This window comes from Alligator sinensis, unplaced genomic scaffold (assembly GCF_000455745.1).
Source record: "Alligator sinensis unplaced genomic scaffold, ASM45574v1 scaffold118_1, whole genome shotgun sequence".
NCBI lineage: Eukaryota > Metazoa > Chordata > Crocodylia > Alligatoridae > Alligator > Alligator sinensis.
Window position 1 is genome coordinate 1,335,018 of NW_005841850.1, and position 27,710 is coordinate 1,362,727.

General features: G+C 41.2%; 1 protein-coding gene across 2 annotated transcripts in view; it reads right to left on the reverse strand.

Annotated features, from left to right (window-relative positions):
• Positions 1 to 27,710, reverse strand: part of BCAS3 (BCAS3, microtubule associated cell migration factor) — a 447,594-nt gene that overhangs the window by 243,728 nt on the left and 176,156 nt on the right. For both annotated transcript variants that reach the window (XM_025210099.1, XM_025210105.1), the window contains exons 17-20: positions 26,034 to 26,078; positions 17,312 to 17,436; positions 15,606 to 15,771; positions 14,279 to 14,379 (exon numbers count right to left, since the gene is read on the reverse strand). In XM_025210099.1, coding sequence (XP_025065884.1) covers positions 14,279 to 14,379; positions 15,606 to 15,771; positions 17,312 to 17,436; positions 26,034 to 26,078 — 437 coding nt within the window. The remainder of the gene's footprint in view (positions 1 to 14,278; positions 14,380 to 15,605; positions 15,772 to 17,311; positions 17,437 to 26,033; positions 26,079 to 27,710) is intronic.

A 27,710-nucleotide genomic window follows, 5' to 3' on the forward strand; every position in this document is an offset into this window, starting at 1 on the left:
GGATTATCTTAGAATGAAATGCCAAGCAGAATCATATATTGTAAAAAATAGCATGGTAAATCCCTTTTACCTTCTCCTGCCACTTCAAAAGGAAACACAAAGGGTAGAGTCCCCAGTCACTCTGTTTTCAAATTAAGATACACTAAAGCTAGGGAAATTGGGAAGTCTCTCCTCCACCACCAACACTGAGGATCTCCAGTGCCTATTCTGCACATGATCAGCATCCCGGAGAAGGCAAAACTGATGGGCAAAAACGGAGCAGAAAAACATACCTGCGGCACGGAGAAGGAAGACCAGGTTTTATACAATAAACTATACAAAGAAACACAATAATTGGAAAAGTCATCAGGTTCAGAAACTGAACATATTAGGGGCAAGAAGAAATTATGATGAGCTTCAAAATGGAAGCCGCCATGTTAAGAAGGCAAATGAAAACCGAGTGACCTCTCCCCATGCAACTAAAGCCACTTGCTCCTTTGACAGGGACACCACCGCAGGTAAACTCTGCTGGCTGGGGAAAAGCATTGAGAGTTATCCGGCTACTTTGTACTAGGATCATTAGTTTTTACTACAGAGCCAGGTGCTGTCTGTAACACCTATAAAAGGGATGATTAGGATAAAGTGGAGGAGGAGAGAAACGTGATCATGACTAATGCTTACATACCACTGCGATAAAAATAAATGTTGCAGTAGAGATAAGGAGGAGCCAGCAGCCAAGAAAGAATAACAAAGTATTATACCTGTGGGCAGAGGCTCTTCTTTAATCTCCCACTGCTTAAAAGAAAGTTCGGTTATAATCAGGAAAATGCTCAGTATGCTGTTATCAACTCTTACAGAAGGTCTAAAACCTACCAAAGCCAAAAAACGATATCAATTTTCTGATACGTGTGTTTAATTTGGAAATTAAAAAACATAGATGTAAAGTAAAAAACACCCTTGTGGTCTTAAAAGAAAAGCGGAAAAACAAAATAGCAAACGGCGTCTTGAAATTGCTCTAATCCCACTAAACAACACTGAAAGATATTTTCAGAAAAAGCCTTTTTCTTAATATTGTTTTTAATTATCAGAATGTATTTATCCTCATCAGGTGGACTATTTCTACTACTACTTGTCTGTATTACAGGGCAGCCCATATACTGACTGCCCAAAATGGAGAGTCATTCTTTAAAATGATCTCCCTAATGTTCTTAGCTGAACCATCCTTTGTAAAACACACTTTTCAAATTTAGAAGAGACACATAAATGTATTAAATAAGGACCACAACTTTTCAATGACTTCTGATTAACCATTCAGATCCTCAGAGAGGTAAGGGTAGTCTTTGGAAAGACAATTTGTTGTATATTGAGTGGTACTTACACCAGTCATCTTGAAAAGTACATTTTGCATTATATAACTAAAGAATGAAATGAAGTATGAGCTCAAGAAAAGGCAATACCATTTTCTGGAGACTTTCACAGCAAACACAGCAGCAACAACTGGTGAATTTAGACAACATTAATATTTAACTTCCTTCTTTGATGATGAGCTTACATCTAGTTGGTGCCATCCAAGCTGTTTAACGATGTTTGTACAAATGCCAAAATCCTGATGTAATGCAACTTTCTACCCTCAAGCAGTTTCCTGGGGCACCTGCCAAAAAGTTAGCTGGAACACCCCTGGTGAAACAAGTGGGAAAGGCATGATTGAAAGGGTCATTCAAATGTAGCAACAAATCGGGTTCTTTGTTTTACAAAATTGCTGCTTTGGCCTTCATCAGCACTTCATTCATTAAAAAAAAATCTCCGAGCCACCTTCCACAATACTCAGCTCTGAACTGCTTTGATTTCTCATCCATTGTGCATACTGCATAGCTGTTGCAAATCCAAGCTGTGGATCACTTTCCAAAATTGTGACTATTAAACCTGCGATTTCTGATTTGTCACAATTTTGTGGGCAGTCCTTACTTATAGTGAAGGGACGCAGAGCACAGCTGACAAGCTTCGAGAAAAGAGAGCTCCCTTTGAAACTCTGCAAGTAGCCAGAGGATCTACAAAATTGTTATAACTGTAGAGTGAACCGAGACTAAACACACGGAGATGGGCAAAACTTTGCACTTGTAAAACAGTCCCCCGAGAATTGACTCTGGTGTGAGGATGGTTACATGTATTACTTTTAAAGTAGTACCTAGACGCCTGGGCTTAACTAAGCTTTATGATCTTGGAAGAGCCATTTGCTATAAAAGATAAGTATGTGTTTTGTAAAGATTATGCCTGTGGTTACTCATCATTCATAAAGCTGAGATCTTCATTGTCCATACAGCACATCTTCATATACAGTGTTCAATATAAATATAACCAACACACACACACACACACACACACACACACAAAACCCTCCCCCAAAAAATCACACAATAAGCCTCCACTGAAACAATGGCCTGTTGAAAATCCTGTAAAGGCATTGCTTACGATTTGTCATAAAGCATGTTAATAGTGTTACAAAATACTATATGAATGTTTATCTTTCTCTCATGATATTGTGATTCACCAGATTTAATTAAAAATAGAAAAAACAATATTTGAAAGAGAAAAAGTCCCTTAAAAGGCAAAATTCTCCATCCCAGTCTCTCTAACTATTCCCCTCTGCCATTCTACCTATTATTCTCTAGTGCATAATATACACTAGTTGCGTGTGTAGCTTTCCCACTGTCATCAGTGGAATGTGTGAAAGGAGTGTAAAATAGGCAATAAAGGTCTGGAATGCTGCTCAGAGACAAAAATCTTGCCCATGGTGTTTAACTTGCAGAGGGAGTAGGTAATACAAACATGAGGCCATAGGCCCTTCAGACTACATGCACAGATTGTGTTATCAATTAGCTCAACTAAACAGTTAAGCAGCAGCAACCCTTCCCTTTTAAAGACAACAGTTAGCGAGCACTTAGCATGTCAGATATGGAATCCCTTGATGAAAGGCACTACAAGGAAAATGCAAAATATGCACAACATTTGGCCCACAGACAAATAAGGATGTATTACAAGGGCCAAAGTCTGTGTCAGAAGTAAGCATGGGCCTTAATGTTTTAATGGTGCTGCTTCAGGCTCACAAACCGAATTCTGTCTTGAGGCATACCTTAAATACAAATCACTACAGCGTACACATAGACAAAAACCTATCCATTAGGGCTGTGCGAAGCTTCGATTTGATTTGGCAGAGATTTGGCCCAATTCAGTGGCCAAATCTCTGAATCCAAATCGAATCAGGAGACCCTTTAATCTCTCCCAGTCGAATCTGAACTCTCCAAATCGATGCAGAGAGATTTGGACAAATTCGGTGATTCGGACATAGACACCACTTTAAATGTTTTTTCTGCATAACTCAAGCTGCCAGGCAGCTCGTCAACACTGCGACGGTGGGGCGCATGAAGCATCCCACAGGAGTGCGGGGGGCTCCCCAGCGTGCTCAGCAGCAGACCTGGAAGTGGCCCAGAAGCACTTCCAGTCCACTTCTGGGTCTGCTGGGGAGCGTACCAGGGGGCCCCCCCATTTCCCCCCAGCTTCGCAACTGGTGCCTCCGGGTCTGGGGAGGCACCCAGGGTCCCCCCACGGCCAATCACCAAGCCAGGGGGCGTGAGGGGACCCCCCCCCCGGCACGCTCCCTGGCAGACCCACAAGTGGACCGGAAGTACTTCCGGGTTCACTGCGAGCATGTGGGGAGGACCACTCCCCCCACCGCTCCTCTGGGACACTCCATCTGCCCCAGCATCGCAGTATTCACGAGCCACACCTGGTACCTCAAGGTATATAGAAAAAAAACATTTAAAGCTGTGTCTACGGCTGAATCACTGATTCTCCGAATCAGCATTGAATCTTCAGATTTTCGATTTGGCTGAATCGAATTGGGGACAGTGATCTGAATCAACAAATCGAATCACCATCCCCGATTTGGGCCGAATCTGAATGCAAATCAAATACGGCCTGTTTCGCACACCCCTAGTGTCCATCACTGGAGGATAGAAAGGATCGGGGATCCCCACCTTGATCTGGAGGAAGCGGCGTTCTAGATCTTCAAATCCTAGGGTTAAGGCACATGAATTAAATATTATTTGGGAAAACAATTAATGAACAAGCTGCTATGATGCCACTCGCCCATCACCCTTCCTAAGAGAGAAATACATTTTTCAGAAGTGCTCATAGCGGGATAAGGAAGCAGTGCATCATTCCTTTTAACACAACAGAAATGGTCTTTTGATTATTTAAGTCAATTGCTAAGAACTGCCTTTAAAACCTCCTATTAGAGATTTAATAGCAAAGAGGTGCAAGTACACTTACCAGCAACACTACAATAAAGCAGAGATTTTTGTTTTAACAAAATCTATATTTATATGATTACATTTCCTATGTTTGAGGGCAGCTGTAATTAATGGATTTCCCTCCTTCCCCTAATGCAGTCATTTGTCAATTTAAACACAGAATGTCCAATCAATTTTGATGTATTTAGTAAGCAATTTGTCAAAGAGTGCTGCATACGAGTTAATATATTAATTCTTGTCATAGGTCTGCTTCTGACAACTGCAGGTCCGCTCCATAAAATTGTCTTGATGAGCTGCTGCTTGGAATTTGAAGGTACCCTGACAATGGCAAAAGGAGAGAAACTATAAGCATCTACATACAAGAGACGACCAATTTTCAGGCTAGGAACAGAAATGACACCTAAACTGGTATAAGTGATCGGAAACTGGTTCAACTCTATAACACAACAGGAGTTCAGTGCACATAAACTGCTTTCAAAATGGCTGAAACCAGTTGAAGATAAACCTGGATGGGTATAGTATCAGATTTAACTGATGAAGGTTAAATCAGTTTATTGAACTTTTCTCCCAGATCTCCTCCAGATTCAAGTTAACTCACAGTCACCCAGCATCCCAGGATGCTTTGCACGTCCCCCACAAACTCCCCCTTGCAGGGTGGGCAGGCTAGCCTCGGGCCAAGCTATCTGCTCCAGCTGAGCAAGAAGATGTGCTCTAGTGCCCCCTGGCTTCTGGCGTGGGCCTCTGCAGGCATGTGGCTGCATTCCTGGAATCAAAAGTGAATGTCTGGTCACTTGCTTATCAGTTCAACCTACGTAGCTTAGGCTAACCTGCAAAGATTGAACACATTCAGCCTTTATCTTTTTGATTGTAGTTAGCCTTAAAGTTCAACTTTGCTTGTTTAAAGGTGCTCATTTCCAGCCTTGTTCTTAAATGCATTAACCTAGATATGTCAACCACTGGAAGTACTGTATCTCATCCTTTTTAAAAAAAAAATAGATGTTAGTTTCAATTTTGGTAAAATTTACTGTAGGATTATCAACAGATAGGGCAGGCTATTAAACCCGATTTTGTGTAGGAAATTACTGATCATCAGAGAACCACATGCAGTGTACAAGCTCCTGTATCCATGCAAATACATAATGCAAGGAGCTAGTGGTTGGCTGGGTAAATCTCTTTACCCATATCACAAAATGGAAGTACAGTTTAAGTTAATCCAACACTTAAAGCTTCAATTTACAGTACTGGAAATAAAACTATTGGTTAGAAAATAAGCCAAGAGACGTTCCTCATTGCAACTATGGTAATTAATGGTAGGGAAGTAAAAAGCAAACTTAAATAGCTTTTGCTTACTACCAGCATCTTAATTCCTGAAGCAAGGATTTTCTGGGGTGTTAACTTCTATAGGACCAACTAAACATAGTTAGTGGAAGCAACTACTGCTTAGAGAACAAAGATGATTGAGGGACCTGGGTTACAGTAGGCTATAAGCTGTATACGAGTCAACAGGGTACTCTTTTTTCTTTTTTATCAACGAAAGCCAACAGCATACTGGGTTGCTGTAACAAGCTGGCTGGAGGAGTCTGCAGGTTTGTGGGGGTGGCAGGGGGGAATGCAGCCAGCTGTAGGCAGTCAGGAGTGATTGCAGGCTGCCTAGGAGAACTGGACCAGCCACAGAGGACGATTACCTGGTCACAGGAAGTTAAAGGCTCTGAGAGAGAGGAGCCAGGGGGTTGAGAGAGAAACGGGGAGAGTCCTTGGCTCGGTTGTGCTGCCACTAGCCAAGCACCCTCTCCCTCCTGACTGCCAGCAGCTTGCTGTAGACCCCACAGACCCGCAGACTCCTCCAGCCTGGAACGTGTAGCCTGCTGCAAGCCTTGGCCAGCCAGCCTGCTACAGTTATATTAACAGGAATGTTACTTGCAAATCAAGGGAAGTGATTCTTCCATGCCACTCAGCACTGGTGAGGCCATACCTGGAGTATTGTGTCCAGTTTTGGGTCCCATACTTCAAGAAGGATGCGGACAGTTTGGAAAAGGTCCAGCACAGAGCAAAATAAATAAATAAATAAAATGATTAGGGGCCTTGGAGGCATGACTTATAAGGAAAGGCTGAAAGAACTAAAATTATTTAGTCTAGAGAAGAAAAGACCGAGGAAGAAATTGAGAACAGTATTTAAATACCTGAAGGGCAGTTTTAGAGGGGGTGGAGACGGGCTTTTCTCTGTGGCTGTAGGGGACAAAACTAGGAACAATGGCTTCAAGCTGCAGCCAAGGAATTTAGTTTGCAGATTAGGAGGAGCTTTCTGACTATAAGGGAGGTCAAACATTGGGAGAGTCTACCTAGAGAAACCAGAATCGCCGTCCTTGGACATTTTCAAGAGCAGATTAGAAAGACGCTTGACTGGGATTGTTAGTCATGGATGATCCTGCCTTGAGCAAGGGGCTAGATTAGATGACAACCTTGTGAGATCCCTTCCAACTCTACCTTCCTCTGATCAAACCCTGGAAGTACTGTATCTCGTCCTTAACAACTGACTGGAAGTACTGTATCTCATCATAGCAGCTTGTTCTTAGGAGTTTAGACAGCTCTCTGCAAATAATCCTGTACTATTAGGGACCTTAGTTTTAAATATGCCACAGTTTTTGCCTGCCGGGCATTCAGCAGCAAGCAGCAGCGCCGTCAGGGCCCCTTGGCCAACCAGCAGCGGGAGGCAAAAAAAATGCAGCATATTAAAAATTGCAGGTTTTGCGTCCGGGCCCATCAGCAGCAGGTGGCGGGGCCTCTCGCCAATCAGAGGCAGGGGTGCGCACAGCAAAACAAACAAGATTAAAGGAGCCGCTGCGCAGCACACTTCCAATATGATTTTGGTAGGTCCCTATTTATTATGTAAACTCCTTGGGCCACAGACTGGCTTTGGTGTTTTTTACAGTACCTAGCACAAAAAGACCCTAATTCTGAGTGGGGTCTTTGGGTACCTTAAGACTTGAAATTTGCTCCATCACAAAACTAAGAAGATGCTTTGTCCTTTGGTATTTCTACTCCAGGCAACTGCAGTAATTATCCAAAGGATACCGATGTTTCTGTAGGCCAGTAGGTTCTGAATATAAAGTGCAAGTCGTGATGTAAGTGTTAAAACGTAAGTGGTCCAGATCATTCACCATTGGAGCGCTCAGGTAAATGTGTAACGCTTACCAGGCATCCAGGTTTTTGCAGCAGATGTCACAGATGACCTCAAAGCAATCAAACAGCTGTGCCAATCCCCTTGCAAATGCCCTTGGGATAAAGGTCTTGGACACTTGTTCTATGAAACATTTTCTCAGACAATAGCTCCTTGTTACTTCCTTACATTCACAGCTTATAACTTGAAAATCCTTTTTACAAGATAGTTACTAGCTGAGTTATGCAAAAATAAATCCAGTATTTATTAAAACAAAACGGTTCTCCTGCCATGCCCCAACCAATACATTATTGGCCTACTTTGAACTTCCCAAAGATTAAAGAAGATTTTACTATTGTGCTTTGGCATCAAACTGCATATTTAGGAAAACCTGCAAAGTATACCCCTTCAACCAGACTGCCAGACGTTTCATTGTTCCGGCTGTCTGCTGATAGAGGTACCCTGTGTTAGAAAAGCACATTGAGTATTTTTCAATGACCCGGAGGGCAAAGGTCACTTATTATAAATGGATAATGAGACCTAATGCAATGTTCTGAGTGTGGACAAAGAAAGGGTCTATCCATACCCCCTTGTGACTTGGTCATTCAGGCTTTTATTTCCTCCCGTACACTTAATGGAACCGAACAATTGGCAGAAATGCTATACAGAAGCCTGAAACTGAGAGAAACTGCTGTATTCTACCTCTGATAGACAGATACAAATAGTGACCCTGAAATGGCGCCAGAACTCCTTTTACTACTAACGTGGCAGACAGCTGTAGAATTCACCCTAAACTCCCATTTAGCCATTTGCTGGCAATTAAACTTACTTACGGAAGTGAGAGTACATCAAACCAGAGGCTATAGCTAATGTCAACCCATTACATTACTGCAGGTAAGCAGAGCCAGATAATTCCATTTTAGCGCGTATTTCCTGAGGAAAAAGTGAACAGGTGTTTTTTCCCCCCCTGCATTGTGAATCCTGTTTTGTTTAATGGAATCTATTTGCTGTGGCTTTTTAGTAACCTAGCCTCAAAAACTAAGGATAACACCACTGAAGATGCAGGCATAAGGAACAAAATTCAGAAAAGGAGTCGACTTTTAGTCTGTTTTATAGATTGTTTTGAAACCCTCGATTTTTTTTTCATTTTCTAAACTTCTGAAATTAGCTATATCATTCTACGCTATTTCCTTTTATCTGCATTAAAACTTGATTTGAAAAGCTTAGTGCGACTCAAATAGTGCAAATGCTATTCTGGATTTTATGCAACTTTCGCGGATTAACAAAAGGCGCACGGGTACAAAAGGTATTAAGCAGGGAAGCATGTCCCGGGCAGGAACACACTCTTCCCTGCCCGGGGCAGGACTCAATGATCTGCTGAGGTCCCTCCCGACCCTAATATCTATGAATCTATGCAGTAAAGTAACTGATAATGCACCAAGATCACTAGTTCTTAGGAAGATCTCTCCAAAGTAGTAACACACTGCGTAATGCTATTTTCTTTTCTTTCTTTAAAAGGGTGCTCTGAGTTCAGGAAGCAATCTGGTATAGCTTTTTTAGGAGCACATTCATCCCTGAATTCAGTACCTGGAATAAATCTGGTCCTGTGCATTTATATACTTACAGAAAGAATTGCGTTCTGACCATAGGTACACGTTGCACCTAATTTTACTGGACACTAAAAAGCACATACAGATAACTGTTCCGTATAAAATGACTTGAAGTCAGCAATCAGTTTTCTGTGGCTCTGAAAATGCGCTGAAAGAAGTGCATGCAATGTGCAATACATACATGCATGCATGCGTGCAATGCAAACAACTGTTTCCAATGAGGACGAAAGAGGCACCTACAAATGAGCAGAGCCCACGGAAAAGGGGAGGTCTGGCCTCAATTAACAATTCAACTCCAACTGGAAATTGCAAGTGAAGGTTAACAGTGACCAAGTTTTCAAAAGTGCCCAGTAGAAGGCAGTCCCTATTGCACCCTACAGAAACCACTGGGTGCCAAGTACTTCTGAAAGTCTGGATAGATCATTTTTAAATAATTGCACACAGCATTAACCTTCAAAGCACTACAGAGCAAGATCTATGCAGAAGAGGACTACAGATACACTACTCTTTTTGCCCCATGAAAGACGCATGTCTTGGGACACCGCTTTCCCTTCTGTCTTATCTAGACACGTTCGCTATTGATAGCACAAGAAAACAGTATTTAAAAAAAGATTTACAATGCAAATGAGGCTCTTTCTTCCAAACACTAATTCCAGCAAAACAACTGGTGTAATTTATATGACTACAGGGCAATGGTGTTGCCTTTTCTTCATTTCAGGACATAAGGCCCTTGTGTACTTTTTGCTCTAATAACCAAGGCATGCAGGGATGCAGAACATGAAGAACTCAGGGTATCGAAGGTGGAACAAATGAACGGCAGCATGATCAGACTGCAGAGAAGTAGTTATTCGAACTTGCACTGAGACTATTCGCCCCAACTGGCTACTGGAGGTAGAAATATACCACCAGAGTTAGAAAGTCAACTTCCACATTTAGTTACCTAACCAAATGACCTGATTTTTCCTAACAAAGAACATGCACAGCTCATATTGACTTCACTGGGGGTACTACCCACTTCAAAATATGTATACGGATGCTTGTATATGGACCCGAGTACCTACCGGTAATTACAGACACGGACATTTGAAAATACCGACCTCTCTCCGCATTTAATCTCACAAATATTACACAGCAACCAATATGCACCCAATAGTGCTCTGTTGTCTCAAATACAAACCAATGCATTTAAACTGGACACTTTGCAAAGACTGAAATTCCAGCAAGAAGCCTGCTTCTATCGCACAAAAACAGAAGATCCAGTCACTGAAACCCGGCAGCTAACGCACTGGGTTTTTTTTGCAGCTTCCACCTGTTTTTCTGCCTTCTATTTTTCTGTCCTGCCGCACAACACTTAGGCAGACTACTCCTAAAGGAATCGCACTTCTACAACCATCTGTATTGACAGGGTTGTGAAAGAGGAGCGACTCTGAAAGACCAGTGGCCAAATCTAGGCACCCACGTTCGCGTGGCTTGCGTCTGAAATTTCCAACTGCACATCTTTCATGGGAGCTGGGGAAAGAATCCCATTTGCCTATTTTCTTTAATTTGAAACAAAACCCATAAACTCTAACTCTATTTCCTTGAATCTGTAAAGCAGACGAATCCAAGCTAACAGACCTCAAATTCGTGTGCCGTGTTCATTAGTATTTTTGGTCTGCTATGAAGTCATTTTCAATGTAATCTCTTTGGGCCGCGAAAAGGTTTTATATTGTTTTCTGCTCTTGCAAAAGCAGCACTAATTTACAGCTGAGTCATCTTCGCCATAGCAACCTTCAGCAGATAATTCCAAAGACGTCTGCTGCAGCAGACCATATACAGGAGCGAGTCTGCTATCGCAATCCTGGATTGGATTAATGCATCTACTCTACTGCCTGGGTTATAGAAATATTAGATTATAGCCTGTACTTTTTCAGTTTTCGCCCATAAATTATGTGCAGAAATTACCAACACAATCTCTCTGCTTCGCCAGCGAGGCCTTCGTGTAGCAGAATCCCACCGTGACTTCAGGAAAACCTCTCTGAAATAAGTCAGTCTTTCTTAATTCAGGGGAAACCTGCTCCTATATAAAGAGCAAGCCCAACATTTCGGTACTGCTTACGTTTCACGTGTGCCCTATTTTTCACAAGCCTGGGGCTTGTGCCACCCCTCTGCCCATCGGGAAAACGGACACTAAATAGAGAGGTACTATATTTGTAAGAAAAGTGAAGGTCTGTGTTTATGAGGCACCAAGAAAAACACAAGACTTACACTTATGAAGGTTTTTCTGTATAATACAGCTACAATTCTGTTTATCGCCCTGCATTTGATTTGTTTTCTTTGTGGATTATGAGGTAGTTCACCATCCTCTCCTCCTCTTCTTCCCAGGACGGACAGCTTCTTTACTATTTCCATTCGCAGCATTGTTTTCTTCCCATAATTATACTCTGCTAAGTGTGCTCGCTGTCTGTGCCACTCGATTCACAGATCCAAGGAAAACAAATGAAAATCCCACAACCATCCTTCGGGGCTGATTTTTAAGGCTAGACACGAGGGGGAAAGATCTGTATGGCTGCAACGCTGTTTGAAGCATCAGAATTAAAATAAGTTCCTCTGAAATACGGAAGACTAACGCATGTAGAAAATACAACACAGAGTACAGCCTAGGATATATAGCATTTAAAAATGAATAGAGCTTTGTGAGTATTATCCCAGCCAAGAATTAAAGAGAGAAAATATTCTCTACCCCTGTAGGCCTCACCCATATTCTGGCTTCCAGGATGCATGCACCAGCTGGCCAGGTAGAGGGAATACATCTAATTTGGCTCTTACAGCAGGTTTCATTAGTTATGTTTTAGACTCACAATCTTGTGACCCAGACATTCACTTTCTGCATTTTTAATGACTAGAGCCACGTAATATGCTAGCTTCATCTACCCTGTCCATTAAGCAGAGGGTCTGCTTTGAGATGCGCTGTTTCCCCATTGTCACATTCTTCCCGTTTTGTATTATCCAAAGGAAAAGAAAGCGTATGCAATGTTCCTAAACTGACAGCGCAATACAGATTTGCTCCCTCATAACGAGGTGGATAGATCCCGCACCGGCCAGACATCCCTGAAAAGGCTTCCAGAAAGAAGCAGCCTCCAAAATCCTGGTGTCCAAGATCCTAGCAATGACAAATTCCAGGGGAAAAGGAAAAATGCTGACAATGTGAATTACCAGCAAGGATCTGATTCACGTGGGGAAGTGAATACAAGAGAGGAGGAAAGAAATGAGAGGACCCTGAAAATCTGGTGGCATGAGATGAGTCTCAGTTGCAATACCTGGCTTGGCTTGACACTTCTTACTGTCTGGACTCCAGGCGACATGAAACCATACTTATTACTCTATCGTTGAATACACTTGGAAGCTGCTTTCTGATAGTGATCCCATGCTGAAACCACCGGTATGTTCCCAGCAATCTCCTGCTGCACCAACTCCTTCCAGTCCAAGATGGTGCCGCTGCAAAGCTTTTCTTGACTTCCCCTCTGGCTTCACCCAGCTGAAACTCATGCTTCTGCAGCCACAGCAAGACACCTTAGGTCCTCTCCTCATTCCTCCCTCCAGGAAGCTGAAAATCACTCCCTTGCATGTTGCCCAGCTAAAGAAGTTGGCGTGCCTGAGCCATGCTAACTTCATGGGCCTTCTGAGCTCAAACGGACCATAACTAATACTGCTTGGAAACAAACATTCACAATTAAGGAGGAGAAGCAGTATATATGAAGAGGCATTATTATGGAGACATGTTACCCTCTCCAGATGTTGCGCCTTCTTTCAAACTGTATTTTCTAATGATCAACTCTGATTTATTGTTATTTTTTCTGAGCATCATTTTTGGCGTGCAGTACAAGACAAGTGTGAATTCTACTTTGCAATCTTTTATGTGCCGGGTTATTTATCCCACATATTAAAGCCCAACAAGACAAATTTAAACCTTCAGACATATGAAAACGTACACCTGGCTCCTATGTAGAGAAGCAAAATAAGTAAAAATTCAACTTACATTTTAAAATATGCAGGCATTTTAAAGACTCAATTGGAAGTCATTAGTCTGTATCAGAAACTCGGGCTACAAAATTACATGCAAAATTTAATTCTAAAAAAGCCAACAATTAAAAAATAATAAAAAACCCACTAGCCCAGGGATCGGTAGCCCCCAGGTATGCGTGCCAGAGCATGGTATGTGAGGCCATTTTCCTCGGCATGCCACAGCTGACCTGGACTTTGGGCAGCTTCTGCCAGACGCTGCCTGGAGCCCAGCCGGGAGCCTGCAAACAGGGGCATTGGGCCCCACAGGCCCGGCATCATTTCCGTGGCTGCAGCAACTGTGGGTGCACCTCTGGGTGCATGGCCAGGAAGGGGCCTGGGGCAGTGCAACCCTGGCTTCTCCCCCACCATCTGCCCAGAGCTACGAGTGCAGCTGCTGCCACCATGGAGCCAGTACCAGGGCTGCAGAGCCCGCCACCGCTGTTTGCAGCCTTCCAGCCACCTGCTACAGCTGGGCGGGCTCTGGAGCCCCGGCACCGGCTCCGTGGCAGCGGTGGGTGCACACGCAGCTTGCAGCACGCGGGGAAGGGGCTGGGGCAGCGCAGACCATTTAGAGGCATGTGTGCAGCCACTGCCAGCAATGAGGATTGGGCCCCTTGCAGCTCCGCTATCTCTGACACGCTAAATATAGGCGTGGGTGGAGGTTAGGGTGATTTTGGCACTCCAGCCAAAAATGCTGCCAACCCCTGCACTAGCCTTTTCCAGCCTCTTTAAAAAAAAAACAAAACCCCAAAAACACAACAACAACTGAGGACCAGATCACCTACCTATTTTCCACTAAAAACTCTCTCATATGAACCTCAGTTTTTATGCCACGTTTTAACCTGCAGCAATTTTTTAAGGCTGGGTATTAAATGCCTATTTTTATTAGAACAAGAATTCGGAATAGAAATGTCAACACAATCACCGCCACTACATTTCTAAAATGTATTGGCTACAGCTTTCATCTTGGGAAGACTCCAAATTTTCTCCCCATTTCATTCATGCTTTGGAGAATACAAAACCTATAGTCACTGGTATTTGCAAAATGGTCCTAAGAAAAGGCCCTGGTAACCAATGTATCTTGTTTTAAGATTGTAAGTTAAGAAATTGTTTTTGGAAATTACTATTTTAAATTCAATTCACACCAAAAAAACAAGACCAAGTTCTTAGCTACTTACAGCCAGCGAGCAGATACTGATAGTACTGTACTGCATCTGCAGCTAGGAGCAATGGGTGGTTTGCATTAAATGGTGGTTGCAGTTCATTCCACTGAGGAGTTCTGGGGAAAAAACACAAGACTATTAATATTTAAGCTATTACAGAGAATGTAAATCAGTGCCTGTGTCATCACATACAATTATTTAGACAAGCTTGTACAATGTTTATAATTATTTAAATAAGCTTGTTCATACGCTGAAATACAAACACAGTCAGTTGAAAAGTGTGACCAATTCACAGGGATGGTGAAGAAGGGACAAGACCTTTTCTCCGTTCATTGTATACTGAACACAAAAAGCAGTCAAGGCAATTCAGAATACGTTAGTAAATGAATGTTAGAACTACTGTATGTTGTGCTAGTGCCGTTTCATATTAAACGCAACAGAACCCGGGCACCTTTGTTATACCGTTGTTGCTACCGTTCTGCGAAGGAAATAGGGCATTTACAAAACTGTGAAATAGTGCTGTGTAAAGTTATGGACTATTGATCCAATTAGAATTTGCAATTCCATTACAACCTGCTCTTTTCAACAATAATAGTCTTGAAGACTGTGTTGTAATTTTAATTAGGGTTGGCCACTCCTAAATAGCTTGGTAAATCAAGTATTGATTAGTCCAGTCCAGGAATGAGTAGCACTAAAGAATATCGGAGCCTACAAAAATCGATGGAAAAATATTTTAAAATGTCAAAAGGACGGACAATATCTTCTCATCAATTTCTGTTTGTTTTATTCCACAAGTCAGGAGCAATTTCTTCTGCAATCCTTGATAAGATGCCGCCTTCAGCTACTTATAGGATGTCTTACTCCATGTCACAGGCTCCAGTCACATATTTCAGTGCAACACTTCAGCATTGCCTTAACAAGGGTAGCCTTATTTTAGTATTGAAAATAAGCGAACTTATTGTTTGATTATTTTAAATCACCAATATATATGGATTCCCACACGCATCAACTGCTAACTTTAAATTTGTGCATAAAATGTGTTTGTTAAGAGAGGGGAGTGGAAGTTTTATGCTCTTTAGAAGTCCTGGTGTTAACGAAGTCTACGGGAGTTTAGCACTGGATTCCCAAAGACGTGAATTTGGTGCTTAGCAAGGTTACAGCCCTGATGGGCGCTCCACACTACCTGGACGTTAGCATGCATCCTCCGTTCTTACTGAAGTCAATAAGGGCTGATGTCACAGCTCATTCATGCCCTCCAAGAATAGCTCAGCACTTTACAAGATAATGGTCTGAATTAAGCGCAAGGACAAAAAGCAGAACAAAATTCCAGGAGATGAGCTACCTAACCAGTGTCCAGCTGGCTCTTGGGCAAGTCATCATTTCCAAAGGAGTATCATCGCTGATCTTTGGAGCAGTGCTGAGCGGACGTGGTTCCAAGACATGCTCCACCAGGGTCCCGTAACAGCTGATAATATACAGTGATTCTACTACAAATTGCTTTGATTGATCTGTTCAAAACAAGACATAGAAAACATTTATTATTACAATAGCAGAGTACAATTATAGGAAACATTTATAGTTCCAGTAGATTTGCTGCATTTTAAAAAAAATGATTTGCCTTCTTTATGAATTTGTGGTACAGAGTAACCATTAATATCATGAAGGGAAAGGCTGGAGAGGTTGAGAAGAAAAGCACAGAGCATGCTTGTTTCTTCCCTGGCGTTTACATCTCCCATCTATGGCTTTGAAAACTATATCCCAGAATGGAGTGGGTTTGGGTGGTCAGGCACTGCCAGTGTCATGTGTTTGAGGGGTTACAAATGGCCAAGTTCATGTTTTTGCAGGTACTTCTGAAAACAAATGTTACTTAAAATGTGACAGACAAGGTTCATTGGCTATATCATATCTTTTATTAGACCAACTCAAATAGTTGGAAAATTCTTCTTTGTAAGCTTTCAGGTACAGGCACCCTTCGTCAGACTGAGGAAGCGTCTGCAGTTGGTCTGTGCTCTTCCTGGATGCAACGAACAGTAAAAAAGCCAGAGGTATTTGTACCCAAAAGCTTGCAAAGAAGAATTTTTCCAACTATGTCAGTCGGTCTAATAAAAGATATCAGATTTACCCAAAGAACCTTGTCTGCCTGTGTCCTTAGACCAACACGGCTAAAGCAAAAATCACTTAATATGTGGATCTCTCTCCAACACGCCAGCAGAGTCTTTCCCAAGCCAAGGGGCAGAGGCATGCTGAGACTGAACAGACTCACAAGTGCCTTTGTGGTCATTTCAGCGCTACAGAAAAATAACTGATTTATTGTGTAATTTTCAAGTTATTGTCAATTGATCCCAGCTAACGTGAAGCCTTCGAATAATATGACCCCGACACCGCTGGTTTGTAAAGATTTCCAGAAATTTGACAGTCAATATCCTATTGCAAAATTAATTCATGAACTAAACAGGCAGACACAGGAACCGTTCGGAAAAGAGAGTCAAATGACTTAAAGACATGCCGTGGCAAATGCTATTGAAATCACGCGGCTAGAATAAGCCATATGCCATCTCCCACCGATCTCAATATTAAAGGTACCACTTACGTCACATTAAGCATGATACCTAGTTCATGTAGATTCAGAGGGTGCACAGGTGTTCACACCTCATTATGCCTTGTTACAGAGCAATTACCTTGCCATTCACCAGGATGGCAGATTCAATCAATCAATCAATCAATCACCTACTAGTCCATTTTTTGACAGGCAACAGCAGCCTTGAAAAGAGGCCGTTATTAGGCTGTGAAACTACTTGCTGTCAAGTTCAATGTCATGTCTGCTGTTGCCACAATAAAGCCAACACCAATGCATATTCCCTAAACCAGCACAGCACTAACAGCGCTGAGATCGGCTACAAGGTCCAACTATCTACCATAAATACTAAGAAAATAGCTTTTTGTCAAACAAGTCCAGTATAAGCAGCTTAAACTCAGTCATAAAATATATATTTTTTAAATCCAAGTTACATGCAAAGAACCAAACTTAGCATTTCCTAACATACAAACCTTTTTCTCTTTTTATCCCTGGATTATTTGCAAACCAGGATCTCGACGATCCAAAGACGGCAGCAACACAGAACTCTCCTCCCATGGATTTACTAGGCGAAATCTGTGGAGCTGGTTTGGCTTTGCTTGAAATAAGAACAAAGTAGAATAAACACCAAGCAATTCTCAAAGTTGCATTTCACTCAGTCAAGAAGTTGCTTACTGGACATCCGCTCAAACTGGAAGGACCAGCAGGTCCCACAATACTGAACTGGGACTGTGGGGGCGCAGAATTTTTGAATAAGCAGGTTCAAGCATTTCTTAACTGCCAAATCCATCAGCCTTATGATGAACAGTACTGTCTAATAATGCAGAATTGTTTAAACTCTTTGAAAGACCCAATGTCGAACATCTGAAACCAAGAGGAACAGCTTCCAAAATGAATGCAAACATTTTGGCACCTCTGCTTATTGAATTTTCTAGGATCAAAAGCTTAAATTTGCACTCAATCATTTTCGTGGGTTGCCATTTTCTTGCATTTTTAAAAAAGAGATACTTACAAACAATCGTAACATGTTCTGCAGGACAGCAGTGTGGCTTCAACTCCACTGAAACCATGGGAGAAATGGGATGGAAGGAGGAAGGATCATGCAGGGGATGGAAGGAAGTGGAGACAAAACTCACAACCAGATGCTATGCAATAAACTCAACATACTGCATCAAATGAGCTTAAGAAACATTCTCCTCTGGAACGCCACCATGTACATGTAGCAGATGCAACGATAATACAATTACATTCATGGTCCACGTTATCCAGTGTTTTAATTGCCTTCTTTTGCCTCTTAAAAATGTGCTTTTATCATTTTTTTTATAGGTGAAAGTCTCCACAGGCAAACCTGAACGCAGGAATCAGGGGATTAAATAAGCCCCCAAACAGAGAAGGATTCCATCCTGTTTTACATCAATTCAAAATCATGTTCAGGGCAATGCTTATTTTTTCAGTTAACTGCAAAACAAAAAGGATGTCTGAGATGCTACTTTCAAGTCCTGGCTTTCTCCTCCTCTCCATCTGACTACTGCAGTCCCCTGTCTTTCTCTCTTTTTATTCTGTTTCTCTAATACTTGTGTCTTGCCACCTCCTTTCCTTATTTCAGCCACTTACTTCCTTGCTGCATAATACGCAGTAGATCTGGCTCTGCTGTCACAGTACCTGTTCTTGTTCATCTTATTTTTGTACAAGGTGGTTGTCGGTCCCATAGGCATAAGCACAACCATGTCCTTATGCAGCTATCATGAGTTCAAGTGGCAGAAGAACAATTAGAAAACCAAAAGATAACAGACAACCTGAATCTGATGTGCAACTATAATGGCACTTGCCAGATAAATATTAGTCAACCTTTTCTTTTTTTTTTTTAATTACAAATAACTTGTTAGCCGATGACCCAGAAGCAAGAAGCCAGCCATAATTAACAAGGATGTTTAAACAAGAACAAATTTTCAAATTGGCATCATGCAAAAAAAAAATTAAATAAAAAATTAGTTACTATGAGCAAGCAAATACAACTAATGCAACTCCCTCACCTGGTATTTCCCAACCCTCTGCACGCTGGGGAAGGGCTCTAACTTCCCAAAGTCCCGTCTCCCCAGCAGGCTTTCTTAAAGCGTGCTTTTGCTCCCTCTCATGTCAGTAAAAGCAGCTTGAGTACTACCATCTACCCCAATGAGGGCAAAGTGATGGGAAGAAACCCTCAAGGGTGGTGAGAACCAAGTCCTCTCCGGAGAGACTGTCATTTCCACTAGCTTTAAATATTGAACACTAAACTGAGGTGCGGAGGAAGGGAAATACCTTCAACAAGAACTCATCCAAGTTTATTGTTTTTTAATGAAATTTAGGGAGAAATTAGGTTAGTCATTATTAAGATTGGGAGAAAAGGTGAATAGTTTATACTGCACTTTCAGGCAATGATTTCATCAGACTACAAACTTTAGGAATATAGCCTCCTAATACCCTGGTGTAGTATTATTATGCCTATTTTACAGATAGGCCAACTGAGGCACAGAAAAAAATTAAGCTACTTTTCACAGGTCAGATGCACAGGTCATCTGTGGTCACATATACGAAAGTTCTGTTAGAAAACCGTCTCAAAAGTAATCCCGTTACACTGACCAAAGGTCTGATGTCAGTGGAAAGACTGGTAGGTGTCAGCGGCGTTCAGCCAGGCTCCTAGCTCTCTTGCAAACTTGAGAGAACAGAACGCCCCAAAAGAACCACCAGCATTGTTTGTATTGCTAACTTCCTTACTCAACCATTACAAAGCACTGGATATAGCCAACTCTTACAAATCCAATGACAGATTCCTGGGTCAACAAGCTGTGTTGTAAAAACTTCTCAGCTAAAGATGCATTGCCTTACTTCCAAGTGGACTATTACCACCTGCATTCACATGTTAAAATATGTACTATCACATCATACAATTCAATCTAGGTTTATTAGCTTTTTTAAAAAAATAGTCTTTGTTATAAAAGTAGAGTTCTCCAGATTTTATACAACAAATGCTCCATCAATAATTACTTAGTAATTCCATAACTTCCCATAAAGAGGCATCAATAGGTTACTCATGTATTATTAGCATGTCCTGCAGAAATGAAGTGTAAATGCATGTGCTTATGTGTATGGCTGCTTACTGATATGTACCTCAATCAATTAATGACTACAGTTAATACAAGAGAGGAGGGGCCGGTGAGACAGTAACTTGTTGAATGTTAATATAAAGCAAAAACGGAGCATGGTCATGATTCAGCTGTATCAATCTCCTCCAGTCCACACTTTCACAGAGAATTTCAAATATGTTTTAACAGTGCAATATGAGATGAACAAAATATCTTGGGAGACAAAACACGTATCAATAGAAAGCAAAGGAGAAAATTAAACTCCGGAGCAAATTCTACCGGTGGTACAAATCTGCAGTGATTTCATTGACTTCAGATGGATTTTGTTCTCAATTTACAATGCTTTCACTGGGAACAGAATTTGATTTTCTATCTGTAAGAAATTAAAACTTCTACAGGGGTTTTCCCACTCCCATTCCCAAAGAATCATGTTTGTCAAAATACCAATATAAACAGCTTTAAAGGAAATGGCATAAACTACATTATATTTACACCATGTCTTTAAAACACACATCTTTCAAAGCATGCATTTAAGTGCCGGTTTTCAGTGCCAAAACATTTTCTGTTCAAGAATGATGTTTTGTAGACAGAAAAAGGAGACCTTGTAAAACATGATTACTCATGTGGTCAAACTTAGTGCTGTTAAAAAAAAAAAAAGCCCCACAACTGGTGCATCATATTTGGTTTAAACATATTTTTGACAAAAAAAAAAAAATGTGGTGATGTCAACAAATCCATCCTGGAAAGTTTTGCATTAGTGGAATCTTTAATTTTACCATTGTGTTATACTAGGCCCTTGAGTTTTCATTCATATATTGCAACTCAAATTGTTTTCTTCTAAAGAACTCCCTGAATCCAGCTATTGTACATAAAGGTAATATTATTGGAGAAATGTATTTTCATGAAATTATGATTTTTAACCACCTTCACTGAAACCTGAAAACCTAATTGTTGTACAGCTGTGACCACGTTCTCAAGCTTCTATGTATGAAGGCTAAAAAATAATGAAGGTAGGTGGTGAATGACTTGTTTCTACTGTGAACTTCTGCTCTTTACTCCCCCTTAACCTGTCAGCACTTCATAAATTACTCCGAGTCCTGAAATTAAAGGACAAGTTGGCCTCACTATTAAAAACAATTAATTTAAATACATATTTGAAATATGGTAACTTCCAGCATGCTCAACCATGATCTTTGCTAAAAGGGATATCATGCAGCAAGGTGAAGCTGAAGAGCAGAAGCCAAGTTTATGAAACAAGAGATTAAATTTGTGGTTACAAAGCTCATACAGTTACAATTGTGGTCTATCCCATTAAAAGATGATTAGATGTATGGTCCTGGGTACAACCGTAAACTGCACCGACTGGAGGGCCCGGTGGCAACGTGGTGGGGCTTCTTGCTGGGGTAGCTCCTATAAATTACCACCGTGTTGCAACCTCCAGAGCAAGGCGAGTATGGGGTGCCTCAAAACCCTAGCCCCCACTGCCTTGTGGGTACTCCTGGGTGGAGAAAGGCCAAGAGACATCACCATGACAAAAACGTGCCCACAGTCGGCAGCAGCTCTAATCCGTTGCTCTCATGCAGAAGTTATAGCCATCGAGGCACTGAACATCTGGACTCAGTCTCGGGAGTCTAAAGGGAGGATGGTCGGACTAGGGCAGCCTCCACTCCTCCGTGCTCTTGCTTAGGCATACGCACTTAAGGTCTTGGTGTGATGGGCACACGGACCTCTTCCAGGTACACCATGATCCACAGGATCGATGGTTGCAAAATGTATGTAAGAAATTAAAGAATAGACCAAAAAAAAAAAAAATCTTACTTTTCTAAGTCTAGGTTTTCCCAAATCATTGTACATAGGCAGCAAGGCAAAAGATATAGCCAATAATAAAATAGGAGAGGTCAAAAGTGTAACTTATCTCCAAAAGACTCTTTTCTCCCTAAGATTCCCCCCATTTAATGCTGGGATGAGTTTCTCTCCCCTCGCATGAACAGGCCCTTCCTACAAACCCTGCAGGCTTAGAGTCCTGTTAGAGGCCAGAACTTTCTGCCTTCATCCATGCTGATCCTGGCTTCTCAGCCTTCAACTGAGGGATGGGGGAAGGACCATGGAAATGGAGTACAGTTTTGGGCTAATTTTAATTTTCAGCTAGAGCTCTGCTGCAAGCTTCAACGGGGAATGATATATATTCTCCAGTCTCGGATCCTACCATAGAAATCCCACCGGGGAGTCTGGTTCGATTTCTGGGGAAGACAATGGGCAGTTTTAAAGTGCTCCAGGAGGTGTGTGTTGGGGGGGGGGGGGGTGCTTTAATTAGTGAACTGCGTTAATTAAAGGCGCCTGAGTGTCACGTGTATCAGCGTCCCCAGCCCTGAAAAATGGCAGCGGGGTGCTTTAAACTAAAGGTCGTTCCAGGAGCTTTAGATCAAAGTGCCCTGCCACCGTTTTTCAGCGTGGGGACGGTGCAACACGTGGCACTATTCTGGTGGAGTGCATTCATTTCTGTGCCCCAGCAAACTTAATTAACTGAGGCTGCTCTGACACATTGGGTTTCCAGCGCATCAGAGCTGGCTCTTTGCACATGTACAGGAGCCCAGTATCACCAGCCAGGCCCTCTCTGCATGTGCAAAGCTTCCCTGGTGCTTGTGGACTTCGAGAGCACAACAGTAATGAAAACATTTTTAACATCCTGCTTTGAGTCTAATGGGAGTTTTGCCTGAATTTGTGCCTTATAAAGAACATCTTTAAGTGCTTTACAAACATTTGGCTTGTGCCTACTTCATTTGAAATCAATAGCAAAGCTACTCAAAGTCAGATTCATCCAGTATCTCTGGCTTAGTGCAAATACAGTTGGAAATTGCATCTAAGTGAACATAATTTGGCTACAATTGATTAATCCTTACAAGATCACTCTGAATTACAACCTGCTTTTAGATATGGGGAAATCGAGGCAGAGAGGAACGCCCAAGATAATTCATTGAGACAGGGACCAATCTGGATAGAGACCTGAGCAATTCCTGGTTCTCCAGTCAAAGGTTTTAACCACTCGGCAAGAGTCTCAAACTATCCCCTAATGCACTTATTATAAAACTAAAATTGAAAATATTCAGCATGAGTTCACTATCTAAAGCTTCTCAAAAAGATTTAAGCATTCTCCTGTTACAGAAATGTCAAAAGCACATAATATATTTCTTTTCCCTTAGCAAATTTAGGTCCTTTTCCCAGGGAGTACATGAGCACATACTTATGCCTGTATTGAGGACAGCACTTCAGCACATTTTAAGTCTCGCTGACTTCAGTTTTCAAGTTAAAGACACATTGAATTACTATGCTCGATAGTAATGCTTTCCTGAATCAGGGTCTCAGTCAATGACAAAATGCAGTGCATTTAAATGCATATAAGGCATATACGTGACTTGGGAGAAATGACATGAGCATCTGCCACAGAAATGGAATTAAAAAAGTGAAAAAAGCTGATAAACAGATAAATGAACTATTTCTTTAGGAAGACTCTGAGACGAAACATGATTTTTCCAGTTCTGTTGTGTAACAGGAAAATTAAAAATAGCGTTTTTTTTAAAAAGCAACTTATTTCACTAGTAATTGTTGCATGAAATACAAAGTCTTTGGTCATCATTTCTTCATAATGCTTTTGCTGTGTCACAATGGCAGAATTTTTCTAACACAATCCTAAACAGTGATGCCGATTTAAAATTTTCCCTGTATATATTTATTTTTCGATGTCAAATACAAACTAAGATGGATTAAAATTATTACAATATTTTTTACCTAAATAGATAATTGTATACCATCAAGAGACCCACCGCACTTTGGTGGGCAACTGAGCTTTCTAAAATGTAAGCATATTTTAATTTGTAAGGAAAAATAGTACGTACAATAAACCAGTAGGCAACTTGGCAAGTAACAGCTCTCAAAGTATGAAGAGGAAAAAAACCATATGAAATTTCCAATTATATTTGGAAGGGCTCTGTAATGTTGAGCCTCTCTCAAGAATACACACAGTGCTTCTCAAATATAAATTTTGCAAATGCATTAATTTATAGAGTTTTGCCTAAAATAAGTAAATGAAATCATGTTCCCAATTCACATACCAACAAAGAAAAACCAACAAAAAAAAAATTATAGGTTCTTGCAGTCAACAGGCAATAAGCTGTCAAATCCCCGTTCATTTTGCTTACATAATTTAAGGTCTCATTAAGACTTTAATGGAAACAACATGCCTTATATTTCTGCCCTCCCCCCGATGTGTATTTTTTATCCCAATTTTTCTGTAGGCGAGTAAAGACCATTTTCTCGTGAGCAACACTGGCATCAAACAGACCACAAGAGAGTCCTGTGAAAGACGAGCAACGATTTTAAAGTCTACTTCATATATTCCTCTCTTTAATCTAGGCCTTTTAATCTTGTTTCAATCTAAAATCATTTCTGGTTGACAAGTGTCTATGACGGTCTTTGTTGAAGCTACGGGAGCCTGCTTTATGAACTGAGCTTCTGACACATCCGTTGGTTAAACGATCTGCATTCAAAACTTTTCTTCCAGCATGTTTTTTTTTTGGTCGATAGGAAAAATAACTATGGGGTGAAATGCTCAACTGCATGGAAACCTACACTTACAAACGACTCCTAGGAAGCTAGATTTCTGCAAGTTTGTATATAAAAACGCGAGCTATTTACAAAAAATGACCCATGTAGAAGTGGTCAGTACGTTGAGTGCTTTTACTATTTCCCAGGAAGCTTCTGTACAAATTATTTAAACTAGATTGAAACACATCATGAATTGCAAAAGCTGCAGGAGGGTTGTCAGTATAACGCTCACACAGTTACTACTCATCATAGAAGGACATTCTACCCTATTTCCTTCGGTCTCGTAATTAAGAAATATTACCACCCTGTTCTTCTTGTATTCTTTCAGTGCCAAGTCTCTTCCGTCTCTCAAGAACTCTGCACACCGACAAGGCTCCTTATATGCCACCTTTGTACCGAGCACAGATACAGGTGCAGCAATCTCAACAGGCAAGACATGCCTGGAGATATCTCATTAGTGGTCAGGAGAGTTGCAGATCCCAGCATAGGACAGAGCACATATTCTCTACACGTTTCTTTGCACGTTCTTCCTAAGAGCCTCCCATCTCTGTGCTGTTCTACTTGCCTAAACCCATGCCTACCCAATCATACCCTTTTCACAATGAAGTGACCAGGACATTACAAAACCCCATATTTGTGACTGCTACTCTTATGACCTTGGAGGACATGTACCACCAGCAGAGTCTCCCTATGCCTGAAGAAGGGTGTTTGAGCCTGAAAGTTTGCAAAGAACATTTTTTCCAACTATTCAGTTGGTCTAATAAAAGATATCACATCTACCGTAAGAACCGTGCCCGCAAAATTATTTTAATGCTTCTATTTACTTCCCATATTTTTAAGTTGCTTGGGACAATATGCAACATTATACTCTATTATTGAAAAATTGCTGATTGTTGAGGGACAGCATGAAAGAAGCACTTACGAATGTCGGTTTATTTAGTGTTCTTTAAAATATTTCATCATTAAAAGTGGTTTCTCAAGTGGGAAATGCTTATGCAATTTAATTCTATTTAATTTCCCTTGGTACAAAATGTTGTTGATATCTAATTTATCTTACTACAGAGGAGTCTATATTGGCTCCTTCCCCCCCTCAAGCAGCTTCCTTAGTTAAGGTCAGAAACAAATGAGGGAAGGCTGTTTCAATAAGTAAATAGACTTCACATTTTAGAATAGAAATTTGAAGTGGTCTTTGCCTAAATGGATATTATGATTTCTTCCCACTTCTCTGCTACTTAAAAAAAAAAAAAAAAAAAAAGCAGTTTCCCCTGACAGGGAAGAAGAGCAAAGGCATTTGTTTCTCATATGCTTAATGGCAAATATTCATCCGCAGATTACAAATTGATGATGACTATGCAGTGCTTCCACCTATGGATCAGCTCATGCAGTACAAAAATCAAACTGAACAGAAAGTGACTTTCAGTGAGTATGGCAAATGAATTATAGGCATGCTGGGATTGAACTGCGGACTCACCATGGAGCTTTTATAGAAAAACATCCTGCTCCAAACAGGTAAGGTCTTCATGTAAGGGGGAAAAATGCACAGAAATTAGATGAAAACTCATTATCAGCAAGTACAGAGCAAAGCACACTATTAAGAATTAAGCTAAAAGGTAAATAAAATCATTTCCATAACTCTTTGCGGTGCCCTGGGAAGCATGGAGGACTCGAATGCAACCACCATGCTGACGAGGGCCAGATCCTCCGTGCGCTCACGTGGGCACTCCCACGGACATCAGCGGGACAACCCACAGAAGCACATCTTTAGGCAACAAATGCTGTGATAACAGTATCCATCTGCTGCCGGTAGTGTTTAAATAGGTGATATGTTTTGAAAAAGTTAGACACAGTATATAATTTTCCTTCCTAAAATACTCTGGCTGTGCCTCCTAAGAGGCACGATAGAGGAAACGCGCAGTCAAGTGCCTTGAGAAGGTGTCAACGTCAAAAGGAGTAGCAGACAAAGTAAATTAGCATCGACAGCAATAGATGTGCAGGGGCTTGTCAGGAGATATTGCAAACCTAACAGGAGTTGCAAAACAAATATGCCACGAAGAGGTCTGTCCTAAACCATATTAATTTTGGATACAACAGCAAGTTCATTAGACAGAATCCCCTTTTCCCCCACTACAAAAAAAAAATACAATATAAGAAATGAAAATGCATAATAGTGGCATAATATGTCGGGGGCGGGCTCCTGACAAGCCAATTTGAAATGCAGCCAAGAATTTACTATCCCATCCAGGAAGAGCGCGCACACCAACTGCAGATGCTTCCTCGGGTTTTTATACCCGAAAGCTTGCAAAGAAGAATTGTTTCCAACTATTTGAATTGGTCAGATAAAAGATATCAGATTTACCTGAAGAACCTTGTCTGCAAAGAAAGGAAGCGCTGATTTTAAGTACACCTGATTTCAAAATCATCTGATACAAAAAATAATACCGAAGCAATATCTTAGTGAGTTTGGCTAATTTCTGTTTTAAGAACTATTTGCCATAGTATATAGTTTTTAAAAGCCCATGTCCCTCCACCAATTTATAGTGGGCATTTCTGCTGGCATATAAAGCACCCTGACAAGCAATAACAATATGATATTAGTGTAGGAGGAGGTCAAATTTTCAGCCTGTTCTAGGTTCAATGATTCTCTCATTCTTCTTTGGGGCACTTGCACTGCCTGTATAATTGCTGAAATTAAGATTTTTGAAATGCAAATGTGTCCCGATTTGTTCCTACACTTTGGAAATGAAACCAGAGGTCTATCACAAGGACAAGAAGTAGGTGCTTAGCCATATACTTATATCAACGATACGCAGACAGAGCAGGTGTAGTCAATTTGACATGAGAGCAGAAGTACTGAACACAGGCAAGCAGTTATGTCAAGGTTAAAAATACTAAAACTTTCGACGTGCATGGTTATGGAGCTGAAGACACAAAGAACTATAGAAAAGGATATTGCCAAGACCATTACAACTTATTTGTGTGTGAAATCATTTTCCAGCAACTGCAGGGCAGGCTTAAGTTTTGTAGGCCAAAAACCAAGTTACAGGTTTTGCAAAATCTGCAGCTTTCTATGTGTAATGACTGGTTTGTTCATTGACTGTATTCATTTACATATGCAGTTTGGTCCCAGTCCCATGTAAAAGGTCTGGTA